Genomic DNA, 18,742 nt, shown 5'->3' with positions numbered 1-18,742 from the left:
ACATGTAGTATATATGGAACATATAGTATATATAGAATATGTAGCATATGTTAAACATTTTTAGTTTGGAAATTTATGTATATATAGACCTGTAATTAGACCTGAATTTTAATATAGAAACATGCGTGAAAAATTTAATTAATAAAATATTTACCCTTTAGTATACACCTTAATTTTAAGTTTGGTTTTTATTTCAGGTTCTTATCATTTTGGTCATCGCTTCTTTCTTTTGGTTGGATTTTTCTTTATGTTTGGGTTTTGATTCATTTATTTTAATTTGGGCTTTATTTATTTTCACATCATTATTCCTTGTTCCCCTATTTCTTTATTTTTCTTTCATTCCCTTTTCTTTCTTTTGTTTCTTTTTTCTCTTCACTGGTCAAAAACCAATATATCGGGTAGCAGATATGTATCAGATATGTACCCAATATGTGTAGTATTAATGCAGAAAATCGGGTACCCGATATGTGTAAGATATGTGTAAATATATACATATCATTTACATATCATATACATATCGGGTACCCGATTTTCTGCATTAATACTACACATATCGGGTACATATCTGATACATATCTGCTACCCGATATATTGGTTTTTGACCAGTGCTTTTCTTTTTTTTTTACTTCTTTAATCCCTTTTGCTTTTCTTTCATTCCTTTAATCTTTATTTACATTTCTTTAATCTTCTTTTCCCTTATTTTTGTTCCTTTGATCTTTTTTTCATTCCTTTGATCTTTATTTTCATTCCTTTGATCTTTTTTTTTGTTCCTTTGATCTTTTTTTTGTTCCTTTGATCTTTTTTTTGTTCCTTTGATCTTTTTTTCATTCCTTTGATTTTATTTTCATTTCTTTGATCTTTTTTTTTTGTTCTTTTGATCTTTTTTTTGTTCCTTTGATCTTTTTTTCATTCTTTTGATCTTTATTTTTATTAGGACCCCGGAAAATGCTTATAAATGTAAGGTACCAAGGTGCTTAGCCAACATAGTAAAGTTTTATGATGTAAGAATTTTATAATGCTTAATTTTAAGAAAATTTTATACTATGTAAGATAATTAAATTGCATATTTTTGGTATTATTTTAAAATACTAAGAGTTTTTAGTTGCTTATTTTTCATATTTATATAACTTTTTAAAATATTATATATTGAATTTATAATTAATTTTTATTTATTTTCACTAACGGTAAGTGTTAATTTTGTACTACATTTCACAATTTTATATAAATACATAAACAAAAATTTTTTTTTTGATGAAATTTCATTTTTTTTTTCAATGTTTTATTAATTATCTGTCAATAGTATCTTTTGAATTTTTATTAAACTTAGTGTATTATTTTTAATATAAAATTATTATATTATACATGTTTATTTTGTTAAATAAAATTACTATAAATATGTTTTACTTTAAAATATAATTTCACTACTCACCACTTTGGTTATATCAAATTATCTTTTATGTTTAAGTAAGTTTATTCAGCAAGTTAAATCTACTTGTATTTTAAGGCTAAGTATGATATTTATATAGAAAAGCATATTTTTTTTAACGGTAATAACTTTAAATTTTTCACTTTTTCGTTTATAACTTCAGAGCGTAATTACACCACTTCAGTCAAATGAAATCGGTTTTCTAAATTAATTGAAAGTTGTTCAGCAAGGTCGAAACTACTTATATATTAATTTTCATGAGTGTGGGTATAATACTTATGGAGAAAAGTGCATTTTTCATAACGGTACTAACTTCTGAATTTTTCATTTCTCTGTTTACAACTTCAGAGCGTAATTACACCTCTTTGGTCAAATGAAATCGACTTTCTAAATTAATTGAAAATTGTTCAGCAAGGTCTTGAAACTACTTATATATTAATTTTCATGAGTGTGGGTATAATACTTATGGAGAAAAGTGCATTTTCATAACGGTACTAACTTCCAAATTTTTCGTTTCTCCATTTACAACTTCAGAGCGTAATTACACCTCTTTGGTCAAATGAAATCGACTTTCTAAATTAATTGAAAATTGTTCATCAAGGTCGAAACTACCTACATATTAATTTTTATGGGTGTAAGTATAATACTTATGGAGAAATTTACATTTTTTGTAATAGTATTAATTTCGAATTTTTCTTTTACTGTTTATTAACTTTATTAATTGAATATTGTTAATCTACTTGTATATTATGTTTAGTTTAGCTTCACAACATATTTAAAATTGGATTTAATAAAATATATTAATTAATAAATATATTTTATAAATTATATGTGTTATAATAAAAATTTAATTAGGTTAGAAGATTGATTTGCTTATTTTTATATAATTTTTAAGGTTAGATATTAACAATGCTTAGCGATCATAGTAAAAACCTATGCTTAGAGCTACTAATAAAAAATATTTTTGGGACCTTACCTATATAAGTATTTTCCGAGGTCCTTTTTCATTCCTTTGATCTTTTTTTTTGTTCCTTTGATCTTTTTTTTGTTCCTTTTCAATCTTTATTTCATTCTTTTGATCTTTATTTTGTTTCTTTGATTCCCTTTCCTTTATTTTCACCTCTTTCATTTCCTTTTATTTCTTTTTATTTCTTTTTATCCCTTTACATTTCTTTTATTTTTTTATCCCCTTTACAGTTCTTTTTCATTTCTCTTTATTCCCCATTTCTTTATTGTCCCTTTTTTATTCCTTTTATTCCTTTTATTTCCACTTCTTTTGCCTTTTTTTGTATCATTTACTAGCTTTAATATCATATATTGAATTTATAAATAAAAAGCTTGAAAATTGAAACACGTTTTACAAAAAAAAAAGATTATCTAAACAAATAATGAAAATTTAATTAATCACGTGATAAAGGGTAGTGATGACATCGCACGTGCGATGAATAAATTCTCTCTTACTAATATTATACAGTAAATATTCACATACTATACAAGAAATTTAGTTGTTTGATTATTATTGTTTAGTATGACAAAAAATTATTATTTATTGCATTTGTAATGTAAACAACAAACAAAACAAATAAAAAATGATAATCACATGAAATTGGCAATACAGTCAACTCCCTCTATAGTCACTCCCGTTATAGTCACATTCTACTATATAGTCACACCAGTTGAATGTTCAAAACACTTTATTATTAAAATCTATCCTATATCAGTCAACGGAAATGTCATTTCACGTGTTGATCACTAATTAAAAATTGATCGGCAAATAAAATACCTAAATAGTCATGATTAATACAACGTGATTTTTTTTTATGCAACGTGGCAAAAATTTTTAACGAACCTTTTTTTTTATATTTTCGTCTACACTCTTCAATGTTTTTTTTCATAATACAATACTTTTACAAAAAACTTTATTATAGCTGCTTTTCTCCTATTTTTTTGGTTTTATCTCCCAGATGCAACCCTTAAACAAACGTTAAACTTTATTTTATATTACTAATTATATGCAATTTTTTACGCCCGATCAAGTTACTTAAGCGTAAAAAGGTGATTGGGATAGTAATTTTTATGACAATTGCAGAATTTTTGGTTTATTGCAATAATATTAGTTAAATTAAGCATATAACTAACACAAATAAATATTTTTTTATTAGGAAAAAAGCGCATTTTATTTGTCCTTATGATAATTCCACCACTCCCTTACTTTTTTTTTAGTCCAAATTTCTGACAAATGTTCACAAACAGAAGAAATAGCATCGTCTGGCAGTTTATCTTTATATACTTTCAATGCAGAAAGTATTTCCATCTTCTCCTTAGTAGTTCGATGCTTTTTTTGTTTAAGTTGTGGATTGGTTGTATCGGGTAGGTAGTCTTCATTCAAAATTTCATCTGTATCTCTTTGTTGTGATTGCAAAGACATGGTAACAGATTGATTGATTGATTTTTTTTGGTTATTGTAATCTTTTACTTTCGTTCTAACCACTCCTACCGCTCTTCTACCTTTAGTATTTCTATTTTCTATCTTTAAAACTTCCTGTCGATATATTCCTTTAATTCTTTCTAATCCATTTGGATAGCATGCAATAAGACGATCAAGCCCCTCCTGATGAATTTCTGTAGGTTTATATTTTTGAAATAATTGGTGGGATAATGGATTATCCATTTCAAATATTGCTACTAGATCGTTAACGAGCTCCCATAAGGACTCTTGGCGTAATTTAATTGCCCTTTCACTATGTGAAATTGAATTATCATTAATATACTCACTCATTAAAAGATCTATTCTTTCTCTTTCACTTTGGGATGCTTTTATTTGATTTTTAAGATTTTTTTCGTCAATAACATTTCCACTTACATTTCCTTTGATAAACCTTACTCCAAATGTCTCAAGGGCCTCATCAAATCCAAAACAAACGTGATGTAGACCACCATCAATATCATGTGGAATTTTGAAAGCACTACAATGATTTAATTTTTCTTCTAATTGGGGATGAGCTGCTATAGTGGCAAGAAAATGTGCAATAGCCGTTGTATAGTTTGATTTTGCCGCACTTGCATAAAGGGGTCCAGCTGCAGATAATGAATCTCGTTGTAATCCAAAATTTCCAACGCGCATTCCCATCCGATGAGCTTTCCAAATTCCAGCCCATTTATAATACAAATACCAGATCTGAATACAAGTGAAATATAAATATATTAATTTTTTTAGAAAAAAAAGTGTCTGTGTTGTTAATTTAATAAAATGATTACCTTAAGACAAATGTGCTTGTTTTTTTCATCATTCATTATTTCAGAAAATAATATTTCTTTTTTATTAACGTATATATTTATTGCTACTCCTACTGCCACCCATATAAGATCTAATACCCGTGCTGTTGAGTGATAATCTATTGCAGATTCAAACTTATCCAAAAAATGAACACCTAGACGGGATGCTAGACTTAATAGTCCATAACTAGAGAATAGTACCAATAATACTGAACAAAAGTCCTTGGATGTATGCCACTGACCTAAAAGAGGTCTTATATATGGCCATTTTTCTCGACATTTAATTAATCGGCGAAATATTGCTTCATCTGCTACAATATCTAGAAAAGAATCACTTTCCATTGCAAAATCTTTCTTATACATTTCGGCAACATGGAATATTTCTTCATCTGAATTTGGATTTGATCCTGGTTCTAGGATTACAATATTGGGAGATTCACCACAAGATCCATAATCTAACTTATTAAGTATTTCATGTTTAATTGTTTCTGCATTGAAATTCGTATTATATGTGAATTCTTCATTAATTTTTTTAAAATTTAACAATTTACATATGATTTGTTGAAATATTGTTAATGTATTCTCAACACCCTGATTCATTCCGAATAATAAGGTTTCAGCAGTTAATTCAATAACCTGTTCTGGACCAGTTTTTACTTCAATTGGCAACTGAATTTGAAAAGCCATTCGAAGGGTTGCATGAGAACTGCCACGAGTAACATCGTAAATATTACCAAATTTGAAGGTTTTTTCTTTAAAATCGATATTATCGATGATAGCTAAATTCCAAATATTATTTCCTTTAATTAGACGTTTTGATGGATCTGTTGTATCCATTCTAATATTTGCAAGTTGTCGTTCACGTCGATCTGTATGAGATATTACATGGCAAACTTTCAATAATTGTCGAAAATAGCCTAATAATCGTGGCATACGACTAAAACTAGCTAAAATTCGAGGTAGCCAAACTTTCAGTTGAGGAAAAGCTAGATTTAATAATATTGATATTATAAATGTTACAGTTTTTGTTATTTCTTCTGGAATTATAATTTTTGGTAATTTGTGATGTTTTTTTCGTTTAATATTGCATACTTTCATCTTTTTCTGATATAATTCATTAATCATTCCAGAAAAAAAATCATTCAAAAATTTTGGGAAAGCATTATAATATTCTTGAATAGTTTGTGGAGATTCTATAGCAGATTTTTTTGAATAGATATTTAATCGTGAGTCCCATAATTTTTGTCCTAATGTACATCCAAATTCCTGTTAAAAAAATAAAAAATAATTAAAATTAAAAATATTTTTTTTTAAAAAAAAAATAAGAAATATTTGCCTTATAATTATTAATTTCATTTTTTTTAACTTCTTTTTCTTTATAAATTTTTATAAAAAGAAATTTTATCATAAATAAAGTAGGAGGTTTATCAAGAATAATTTTTTCTTGTTCTTCATAATTTATTGACGTTCTAGTTATTGGAATCGGAATTGTGGTATCAAAATCATCATTAGATGCTAGTGGACGAAGAATTTCAAAAGTTTTAACTAAAATATTTTTTTTAATTTCATTATTATCCATTTGTGCAATTTTTATTAATAAATTTCCTATAAATTCAAGTCCTTTTGTTATATCACCTTCATGTAACTTTTCGGTAATACACGTTGTTGCACTCTTTCCTCTAACTCCAGAGCGGTGGTGAACATGCCCTCCTAAATTTTCATAGCATATGCAACAAATGCTTTGAGATCTTTTAATATTCTCATAAGCTCGATTACATAAATTTGGATATGATTGTAATGCCTCACACTTATATTGTCCAATACATGGTACTTGAATATTTTTCTTATTTAAATACCAAGAATGTATAGCGCATCCTGCACCTCTGGAAAAGAAAGTTACATATTTATTGCAAGAAATACATCGACGCCATTGAATAATTCCTTTATTAAAATCTTTAATTTTTTTACTTGATGATTGATGTAAATATTTATTGTCAAATTGAAAGTGTGAATCACATACTCCTAACTTCGATAAAATACCATCAACCTCCTTAATAGCATCCCTATCAACTTGCCATGTGCCAATTAAATTGCGAAGTTGTCTTAATTTTCCTGTTCCTTCACATTGCCGAAATTTTCCTCCATGTAATCAATAATTACACATGATGTAAATTTTTGTTGTTCTAAATCGTCTATAACTTTATCCATTTCATCACAAATTTCGTGTTCTTTGATTTTCTCATCAATATCCTCAAGTTCTTCGAAGTCTATGTCACTAAAGGCACTAGTATTATCAGTATTATCATTAATATAATTTATTATTTCATTAAACTTTAGTGAAACTCTTTCAGACTCACTAATTTCGTCAAAACTTTCTTCTTCTGACATATTTACAATAAACGGTAAAAAAAGAGGGCGATTATATTGGGATATTTCAGTTTATATTTTTTTTAGTCACTAAAAATAGGCAAAATGTAACTGAGAAATGCAACCCTTTAACAACAACTTTTGCGAAATTTTTTTCAATAAGATTGTAAAAGTGGTCATTAAGTTTTACTTTTATTATTTGAGTTAGAGACGTTACATTGTGTAAATGCAGTGTTACATTTGACCTGCATTATTTCATTTTAATGAAATTTAGGCTGGCATTACGCAATTGGCCAAAATTAACAAAAATTTGGCCAGAATTATGATTTATTGATCGGCAATTTTAATTGATTTAACTAATTTTAGCTAACTTTAAATTATATATACACACTATATAGTTGAAGACAATGCTACGCTAGAATTTTTATATTGTCAAACATATTAAATAAAATTTGATTTAATTTTTGGGGACATTTCCACTGACTGATATAGTCACAATCTATCTATAGTCACTATCACACCTGTCCTCAAAAATCTTATATTAAAAAGAACCGTTTATAATCACAGTTATATAAAAAATATATTAAATAACTTGGCATCTAATAATTGTACAAAGATGTATTATAGCTTGTTAGAATCGTCTCACTGAGACAAATCGAATGGTGGTAGTTTTATCCTTTTCCTTTGCTAGTGTTTATGGCCAGACCACCCATTGCCTCTTTTTGAGACTAATCTCAGGTCTGTGTCCTATCTAAGGTTGCTTGCCGAAACCTAGGGGTTTAGGCAAGATGGCATTTCGCCAAAAAGCAAAATTCTGCCGAAACTATATTAAAGTTATATTAAAAAACTGGCGAAACTTTGGAAAAAGGTGAAACTGCCGAAACTTATTATAAATGCCGAAACTGCCAAAACTCTGCTGAAACTATAATAAATCTATAGTAAAATTTTGACGAAACTAATCGTAGGATTTTGAAGAGGTTTAGACAAGCAACCTTAGTCCTATCATCTTCATTGGGCAACCATTATACCGAGTACTTAATTCCTCAGGTAACAGCACCACTAGAGAAGACATCCCCCATCGGGCCACTTTAGGCTGATCTGAAGCTAGGTACACGCCGCCTACTCATCCTATACCCATTGCATGATACTGGTACTCAATTTATTTTACGACCTTTAGAGAGCACCTACTTTCATGGAGGACTTTCGACAGGTAACATCAACCATTTAGTACCCTTCCATACCACCATTTTAGGTACTAAGTCTCACTTAAAGGCCACTACAGCCCACGATTACCTAGCACCGATAGTACAGTTGTTTACCCAAGTGGTATACTTTGTAGTGACCATTTGGACAGGAAGTAGCAGGCATCTGTCTAGGATCACCCCTTATGGTGGGTATCAACCATCAGGGATCACCAACCAGGACCCAAGGAATAGGAATCGAACCCCATAACCATGCTACTTGTTCTGTGCACGAACACCTTGGTTGGTCTAAGACCTAACAGAAGGTCTAACTACCACTAAAACATTGCACTCTCAGCTTTACCATCTAGGACGACCATCTAGCCATTACTGACTTCAAGTGGTATCGTGGAGTGACCACCCAGACAGGAAGTCCCCCCAAGGTATAGTAGTGACCTTAAGGACAGGACTGCGCACATGCCAATGGCCTCATAGGGAACGTTAGAAGGACACTATGACCCTTAGTTGAAATGTGCGGCCTAACCGTACACACTAATTCACCATGATGCAGTCCAACTACACTAATCCCTGTACCTTCACGCTATTGGTTGTAGCGTCCGCAGTAAAATTCTTTTTTATTTCCGTGGTCAAGGGAATCGAACCTGCGACCTCACCATACTCAGGCTTAATGAGGGTCTCAGTGATTAACCACCGAGATAGGGTGACCAACCCTAGTGGTAGTTTTATCCTTTTCCGATCACTGACTGACGAGTTATTCAACAAAATGTTAAACATCGGCATTATAATATTTCTTGATTTACGTTTACTGCGCCATTAACATTTTGCTAGATTTCTCGGTACCTAGTGATTGTAAAATGACGATTTATAGCTCGTTGGAATCGCCTCATCGAGACGAATCGAATGATGGTAAGCTCATCTCTCTGTGATCAATATTGACGGAGTAATTACTTAAAAACCATTTAATATTTTTTATTTCGGAAATTGATCTAGTGATTGGATTTCGATGTATCTTATGCCATTAGATTCGTCTCATCAAGACGAATCGAATGGTAGTAAGATCGTCTTTCTAGGATCAATATTGACAGAGTTATTACACAAAAACCATTAATATTTTTTTAATTTCGGAAATTAATCTAGTGATTGGATTTCGACGTATTTTATACCATTAGAACCGTCTCATCAAGACGAATCAAATGGCGGTAAGATCATCTCTCTACGATTAATATTGGCGAAGTTACGATACAATAAAGTTTTAAGTATAATTCTGGCTAAAATTATGTTAATTTTTGGCCAGAATTATGATATACAAATATAAGAAATTCTTTATATAGTCACATCTCTTTATAATCACCAAATATGGACTGTTCCAAATGTGTGACTATAAAGAGAGTTGACTGTAGTTATTGTTGATAAAATTATTTTTCATCTGCAAATTAATTAGTTTTACCAATATTATTGGTCATATGTATATAAATAATCACATATACAGGAATTTGATTGTTTAGATCATTATTGTTTAGAATGATAAAAAAATTTTTTTTAGAAAAAAATTAATTAATAATCAATTATCATTAAAAAAGAAGATAAAAATTCAGTGTCTATTGATTCAATTCAGTATGCTTATATGTAGATTTCCAACTGGATCTAAGAAGAAAAAATTTAATTACTTTTTTTTATAAAAAAAAAATAATGGTTAAGCAATATTAAAGAAAAGAAGAAAAAATTTAAAAAGAAAAAAAAAATATTAGCTTTAGTAATCAAAAATCAGGTATTCACAGCCTCTAGCATTATTTCTATCTCACAATTTTTTTCAAAAAAAAAATATAAATATAAATGCCAGTTGATCGTATGGGTGGATGACCCTAGCATTACTCAAAAATTTTCACCTATATAACTTAATTTAGCCTGATTGTCAAGCATTTATTAATATAAATTTTGATAATTAAAAAATTCATAATTTCACCATAGTGACATAAAATGATAAGTGTAATACAGAACAAAATTTTGCTGATTACTAATTAAATTTGGAAAATTGCAAAAATTTAGCCATTAGGAAATATGATCTTATATTTGTAAAAAGGAGGTGGCTGAAATTCATGTGATACCATAATTATGCACTTTAATTGGAATGCTTTTTTTTTATAACTTTATATTTTATTTCAAAACTTTTTAATAGTGAGAAGCATCAGGTTATTGTTTTATTACATAGATGTATTCTATGGTTGGCAAATCATAAATTAAATTATTTATTTTAATGTCTAACATTATAAAACTATTTATAATTTAATAAAATTACATTTTGAAAAAAGTTAATAATTATTGAAAGGAATTGTTGATTTTTTTTTTTGTTTCAAAGTGCTGTAATTTATTTAAAAACAATATAATAAAATAATACAATAAAAATAAAAATAAGTAAACTAACTAATTTTATATAAAAATGAATGATAATTATTTCATTGGTGCTTAATAATTGCTTAAGATGAAATGATTAATTGATCAACATTCTGGTTTGTTTGCAATGATGCAATACTTGTACTTGTGATCACCATTTTTGCACATAATGTATTTTGCATAAATATTGTTACCATATTTATACTAATAAAGGCGTTTAATAATAATAAAAAAAGAAAATAAGATATTTACTTTATCTTTTACAATTAGGGAGAATTTTGGTATAATGAGTCAATGTATTGATAAAGGTAAAGTATATAACATGAATAGTAATATAAATTAGAATTATTCAAATTTTAAAACAAACTTGCAATATAATAAAACTAGTTTCGTGTAATACCAAAGAATCTGAAGGTAAATGTAATACACAAAACAAAGTTGAAATATTAAGAATTTTATAATTTAATTGTAAATACTGTAATCATAATTAAACCAAATTTGCAATATAACAAAACTAGTTTCCAGTAATATAGAAGAATTTGAAGAACGTAGCACTGGAGAATTTGAGGGAAGTGGCACTGAAGAATTTGAAAGAAGTAATATTGAGGAATTTGAAGGAAGTGATACCAAGGAATCTAAAGGTATATCAAACAAGATGAAGTATTAAGTTTTTATTTATAAACAACTCAAATACTACAAATATAATTTAAACTAACTATATTATATAAAAATTATTAAATATTTAGCTTGTAAGTTAATATAATGAATTACTTATTATTTTTATTGTATTCTATATAACAAAATAATTTATTTAATGATTAATAATACTGTAGTTGGTAAGTTATCTTATTCTACATATTATTCAAATAACTAAGTTCTTAAATTCTTTATTTAAATAACTATATAATAATTAATTATATTACAGATGGTAAGTTACAATATATATATTATATTTATTTGTTCAATATTTTACATAATTCAACTAATTATACTTAATTTAAATAACTAGATTGTAAGTAATATATATATAATTTACAGTAAATACTTTTATATTATCTTATATCTAACTAATTAATAATTAATAATACTACAGGGTGTAAGTTATATGATATCTATATTAAATAATATAGGTGTAAGTTATTTATTTAATTCTATTATTACTTATTGTTATAAATATTTAGCATATAATTTTAAACTATCATTCACTTTTATTTAAAAATTATTTTTGTAATTTATTTTAGTTGGTAAGTCTTAAGTTATTTATTTAATTCTATTATTACTATTGTTATAATATTTACATATAATTTAAACTATCTAATTTCTTTATTTATTTAATAGATCGTAAGTTATAAGTTATTTATTTAATCTATTATTACTTATTGTTATAATATTTACATATAATTTAAACTATCTAACTTTCTTATTTAAAATTATTTTAAAATTTTATTTTAGTTGGTAGCCTTAAGTTATTTATTTAATTCTATTATTACTTATTGTTATAATATTTACATATAATTTAAACTATCGAATTTCTTATTTAAAAATTATTAAATAATATAGGGAGTAAGTTATTTATTTAATTCTATTATTACTTATTGTTATAATATTTACATATAATTTAAACTACTTTCCTTAATTTCTTTATTTAAAAAATTATTAAATAATATAGGGAGTAAGTTATTTATTTAATTCTATTATTACTTATTGTTATAATATTTACATATAATTTAAACTATCTAATTTCTTTATTTATTTAATAGATTGTAAGTTATAAGTTATTTATTTAATTCTATTATTACTTATTGTTATAATATTTACATATAATTTAAACTATCTAATTTCTTTATTTAAAAAATTATTTTATAGATGGTAAGTTATTTATTTAATTCTATTATTACTTATTGTTATAATATTTACATATAATTTAAACTATCTAATTTCTTTATTTAAAAAATTATTAAATAACATAGGGTGTAAGTTATTTATTTAATTCTATTATTACTTATTGTTATAATATTTACATATAATTTAAACTATCTAATTTCTTTATTTAAAAAATTATTTTATAGATGGTAAGTTATTTATTTAATTCTATTATTACTTATTGTTATAATATTTACATATAATTTAAACTATCTAATTTCTTTATTTAAAAAATTATTAAATAACATAGGGTGTAAGTTATTTATTTAATTCTATTATTACTTATTGTTATAATATTTACATATAATTTAAACTATCTAATTTCTTTATTTAAAAAATTATTTTATAGATGGTAAGTTATTTATTTAATTCTATTATTACTTATTGTTATAATATTTACATATAATTTAAACTATCTAATTTCTTTATTTATTTAATAGATCGTAAGTTATAAGTTATTTATTTAATTCTATTATTACTTATTGTTATAATATTTACATATAATTTAAACTATCTAATTTCTTTATTTAAAAAATTATTTTATAGATGGTAAGTTATTTATTTAATTTTATTATTACTTATTGTTATAATATTTACATATAATTTAAACTATCTAATTTCTTTATTTAAAAAATTATTAAATAATATAGGGAGTAAGTTATTTATTTAATTCTATTATTACTTATTGTTATAATATTTACATATAATTTAAACTATCTAATTTCTTTATTTAAAAAATTATTTTGTAATTTATTTTAGTTGGTAAGTCTTAAGTTATTTATTTAATTCTATTATTACTTATTGTTATAATATTTACATATAATTTAAACTATCTAATTTCTTTATTTATTTAATAGATCGTAAGTTATAAGTTATTTATTTAATTCTATTATTACTTATTGTTATAATATTTACATATAATTTAAACTATCTAACTTCTTTATTTAAAAAATTATTTATGATCTAGCTTGTAAGTATTCCTATTGTTATATATTTTATATAATATTTATTTGTTAATTTAATTCTTTCATTTAAAATATCTGTTACTTTAGTTGGTAAGTTGTAAATTATAGATTATTATATGTATTTATCCAAAAACTAAGACTTATATTACATTAAATTCCTATTTAAATTTTAGAGTAAGTAATAAATTATTTTGTATAAATTATAATACAATATACAATATAATTTTAATTATTTAAATTTATAGATTTGGAAAAAGTGGAAATGCAATTTTGGATGATTTTATTGTTAAAAATAGATTAAAATGGTTTCCTCATAACAAATTTAAAAATGTTGAATATCTTAATGAAGGAGGATTTGGTATTATATACAAAGCTACTTGGTTAGAGGATAATGGAGATAAAGAAGTAATTCTTAAATGTCCCAAGAATTTAAATGAAAATTTAAATGAAAATTTAAATGAATTTTTAAAAGAAGTATGATAGTATATTATTTTCTATTATTAATTTAAATTAAAATTTATTTGTATATAATAATAATTATTATTTTTTATAGTGGAAATATCATGCAAGTGTTTTATCTTCAGGTGATATTATAAATGTTTATGGATTCACAGAAGATCCAAATACTTCAAAATATAAGGTAGTAATGGAGTATGCAAATAAAGGTAATTTAAGAGAAAATTTAACAAGAATAGTCGAAATTAATTGGAATCAAAAATTATATATGTTGTACAATATTATTTCTGGACTTAGTAAGATACATGGAGAAAAACTTATTCATTGTGATTTTCATGATGGTAATATTTTAAATCATAATGATAAGAATAAGGATAAAATTTATATTAGTGACTTAGGATTATGTCAACCTGTAAAATCGTTTTTGAAAAAGTATGATATTTATGGTGTTATACCATTTATGGCTCCTGAAGTTTTAAGAGGCAAATTTTACACTCCAGCTAGTGATATATATAGTTTTTCTATGATTATGTGGGAATTTACATCTGGGGTACCACCATTTAATAATAGAGCACATGATATTCAACTTAGTTTAAGTATTTGTAAAGGTGAACGTCCTGAAATTATTGAAAATACTCCACAATGTTATGTAAATTTAATGAAAAAATGTTGGAATGAAGATCCATTAAAAAGGCCATCTACTTCAGAAGTGAAAAAAGTTATTAAGGATTGGATTTACCGTCGTCCTGATGATGATGAATTAAAAAGCAACATTATGGAATTTATAAATGCTCCAATTGGGCAGCATAGCAATCTTGCTATTGAAGCTCATTCACAAGCATATTATACAAGTCGCTTACTTGATTTTACTAGTAAAAAATTGAATGAAATTCTTGAAAGTGAAAATTTGAATGATTGTGCGGTTAAAGATTTGAGAATATTAGGTATATACTATAATATATAAAATATTAATCTTGCAAATTATTTATGTGAAAATGAATTATTTATTTGATTATTTAGATATTAAAGCAGTTGAAAATACTAGTGAAAACTTGAATGAAATTCTTGAAAGCGAAGATTTACAAGCTAATGAAGAAGTAAATGAAATGCTAGTAAGTGAAAATTTGAATGATTATATGATTAAAGACTTGAAGTCATTAGGTATGCAATATAGTACATATAAAATTTAATCTTGCAATTATTTATACAAAATTAATTTTATTTTATTATATTAAAACAGATGAAAATTAACCAATTATATGTGTTTTAAAATGATTTATAGTCTTTTTTTAAGTGATATTTGAATATCATGTATTCAACAAAAATTGCTCTTTATTTTATTCTTTTAGATTTATTTAAACACTAAGGCTAGAGTAGTAAAATGTTTTACAAGTTTCTTAGTTTGTAATTTAAATAATTCTTTTTTTTTTAGATTATGTATTTATATTCACTTTTTTATTATACTTAGAATTATTTAAACACTAAGACTAGAGTAGTAAAATATTTTACAAGTTTCTTAGTTTGTAATTTAAATAAATCTTTTTATAACTTTTCTAATTATGAGATATAAATTATCAAAATAATAATATAAGGCTATTAATATTTGGCAACCCACCTCATATCATGTGATTTTTAATTTTCTGATACTTTATTTTTTCAATATTTATTTTTTTATATGTAAAAATTGAGAAATTTTTGATAATAAACAAACAAATTAATTAATAAATAAATAAATGAGCAAACAATAAACGAATGAATAAATTAATAAATAAAAGCATGAATAAAACAAAAAAAACTATTAAAATATAAGAAAATTAACGTGTATATGTCATAATTGATGCTCATATATTGTATGAAATAACATATAGGCTAATCGGGACTCATTTCACTAAGTAATGATTAGGTGATAAAATTGAGGGATATTACTGGAAAATATCTTACTAATATCACGTGATCAATCGTTTTGCTAAGTAAAATAAAAAAAATTTGTCTAGTTTTTCTAAATAATACAAGTATTTTTTTTTTATTCATTATCAAAGGAAAAAGAAATTAAAATTAATTTGATGTTTGTACTTCGGAAAAAAAATTTCTTGGCATAATTTTTAATATAATTTTTAAGTTATGAATTAATTTTCTTGACATACAGAAGTGTTTTTTTTTGTAAATTTGATCTCAGCACATTCTTCCCAAATTTTTTAACTTTATTATTGAAGTTCACTTTATACAAAAATGCATTCACGAAACAAACACAGAATGAACAGTTATCATTCAACTAGAAATCTAGAATGCCTCACTTTAATTATTGTTTAACAAACAGCAATTTATGCAAATTCAGGATTCATGATATTGTAATTCGAGATATTAGGATTCAGAATATTGGCAGTAAATCGAATTTCAGAAGATTTGGGAAATAAGAATTCAGGAAATTGGATGTTTCAGGAAAATGTCCAGTTTAATGTGACCCGTACAACTGTAATAAGTAATAACGAGACTAATGAAATACAACTAATATGTGAGTATAATATTATTTGCAACTAAAAAAAAATTTAATATTAACTGGTTAAGATTTTTTTGAAAAGTACTAACTTCGAAAATGTAGTAGATAAAGATAGACACATGATAAAAACACATTTTCTTCAAAATCTATTAGTAAAGTTTTTAAGTACAAATACATATAATCATATAAAAAAAATTACTTTAAAATAACCGCTACAGAAAGGGACGCATTTAACTCATCAACAATCATATCATCGATAGCCATTTCATCGATAAGCATTTTGCTGACGGCAATCTCACTGATATATAATTTATAAATATTATGAAATTAAATATAAATTAAATATACTTTCGTATAAAAATACAAAAATTGTTCTTTTTTTAACATGGTTCTAATTTGGTGATTATTATAGCTTCAAATTTTTATTATTATCGCATATCATTTATAGTAATTTTAGCTGGCAAAAACAAAAAAAAGGTAATTTACTTTTCTTTAAAATGAGCAAAATGAACTGTCAAGGTCAATGAAACGTTTATCGCGAAATGAACTGTCAATAAAATGATAGTCAATAAAACATTTATTGCAAAATGACCACCCTATTGGTGAAATATTTGTCGTTGAAGTGATTGTTGGTGAAGTAATTGACGGTAAAATTAACCAGGCTCTATAGAAATAGGATACAGAGAATTAAAAGGACCAAACTAATAAGCTATTATTTTTGATAGTACTGTATCGTACTATACTTTGCAAGTATCGGCACCATCAAAGTGGTATTTCGAGTATCTAATATTTTTAACGTGACATGAAAATGTAAATGTTAACCATGGTGGATCAGTTCGTAAATTACTTAAATGACTTGCGTTACAGTGTGCTGTATATAAGGTTGTGCATGTTATGTTAGTACGGTATATCTGATGATCTGAAACGAAGTTAATTATTGTGGTGTAACATTAGATTTGAAAATCCAAAGATTTATTTGGCTACGATTATCGAATAAAGTTTTAAAGTTTCCATTTTTGGATCTTCTTTATATAAGAACAAGCATTTTATTAAGATCAGTGCGATCATTAGGTATTAGTAATAATATTAAAATCAATATAAGGTTTTATTATTTTATTAACTTGATAAGTGATAACATGAAATTACTAATTTTATATATGGAACATGTTTTCAAGATTAAATCTAATGACAAAATTAACTATACAAATTAACTATTAAAATTCTATATTAGATAGTGTAATTAATAACAATATTCAAAATTAATTAATTAAGTATATAATAACTTAGGTATTGTGTTAAATAGGATTTAAGATTTTCTTTGTGATAAGATGTAAGATGTAAATATAGAAAGTTCTTCTTGTATCTGTTCAACTTCGATACCATAAATATATTTATTCAAATAATTATTAATCGACCCTATAAGAAATATGTATATGGAAAGGATACGTTTTGTATACATTTTATGTACGTTTTTATAGATTCCGTATACAAATTCCGTATATTTAATAAGCAATTCATTTTTGAACATTTTTTAAAAAAACTGATGTATACGAAATGTATACGGAAAAAATTAATCATACGGAATGTATACGGAATTTTTAAACTTAATATTTTTAGAAAATAATTTTACAAAAATCTCGTATCATAACACGAGATCACGTGATTGTTTATTGTTTTGTTATGATACGTTTTTTGTTTTTATATAAACCCTTACTTTGATGAGTTTGATCTTCCGATCTTCCTTTCTGTCTTTCCCTTCCTTCTCTTTTCTCTTGTCTTATTTTTGTTATTTTTTCTAAATTTTTCTTCTTTTTTCGTCACCCCCCTTTTAAAAAAAAATTTTTTTTGTACCTCACTTTAAATTTTTTTTTTCATCACTCTCTCCTTTAAAAAAAAATTTTTTTTTTGATTTTATTCTTTTATTCCCACTCTTCTTTTTTTTAAAAAAAATTTTCTTCTTTCTATTTCTATTTCCTCTTAAAAAAAATTTTTTTTTTAAAGGGAGGACGTCAAAGTTAGAAAAATAAAAATTTTTTATAAACTTTCCTAACTTCGTTACTCTCTTTTTAAAAAAATATTTTTTTTGATTTATTCTTTATTCCCCTTTCTTTTTTATTTATATTTATCTCTTTTTTTATTTCATAGGCCAGCAGATTTTTTTTTGTGAGAAGACTCAGTTTCTTTTTTCTTTTTTGTAGATCAGTTTGGGAGTCCTTTCCTTTTTGTAGGATTGTTCAGG

At 25.1% G+C, this 18,742-nt stretch overlaps 2 protein-coding genes across 2 annotated transcripts; one reads left to right on the top strand and one right to left on the bottom strand.

Moving 5' to 3' along the window:
* Nucleotides 1–3,602: 3,602 nt before the first annotated feature.
* Nucleotides 3,603–7,090, bottom strand: OCT59_026644 (uncharacterized protein; the record flags this gene model as incomplete). The annotated part of the gene is made up of 4 exons (XM_066143306.1): nt 3,603–4,604; nt 4,685–5,968; nt 6,069–6,728; nt 6,863–7,090. The coding sequence occupies 4 exons, from the start codon at nt 7,088–7,090 to the stop codon at nt 3,603–3,605; spliced, it is 3,174 nt and encodes a 1,057-aa protein (XP_065992837.1).
* Nucleotides 7,091–13,131: 6,041 nt separating this feature from the next.
* Nucleotides 13,132–15,257, top strand: OCT59_026643 (uncharacterized protein; the record flags this gene model as incomplete). Its single annotated transcript, XM_066143305.1, has 7 exons — nt 13,132–13,134; nt 13,443–13,456; nt 13,796–14,024; nt 14,104–14,215; nt 14,615–14,950; nt 15,027–15,167; nt 15,247–15,257. The coding sequence occupies 7 exons, from the start codon at nt 13,132–13,134 to the stop codon at nt 15,255–15,257; spliced, it is 846 nt and encodes a 281-aa protein (XP_065992836.1).
* Between the last annotated feature and the right edge of the window lie 3,485 nt (nt 15,258–18,742).

The sequence above is a fragment of the Rhizophagus irregularis genome, chromosome 6 (genome assembly GCF_026210795.1).
Source record: "Rhizophagus irregularis chromosome 6, complete sequence".
Classification (NCBI taxonomy): domain Eukaryota; kingdom Fungi; phylum Glomeromycota; class Glomeromycetes; order Glomerales; family Glomeraceae; genus Rhizophagus; species Rhizophagus irregularis.
The sequence above is the reverse complement of the archived record's forward strand: the minus strand, read 5'-3'. Positions and strand labels throughout refer to the sequence as shown.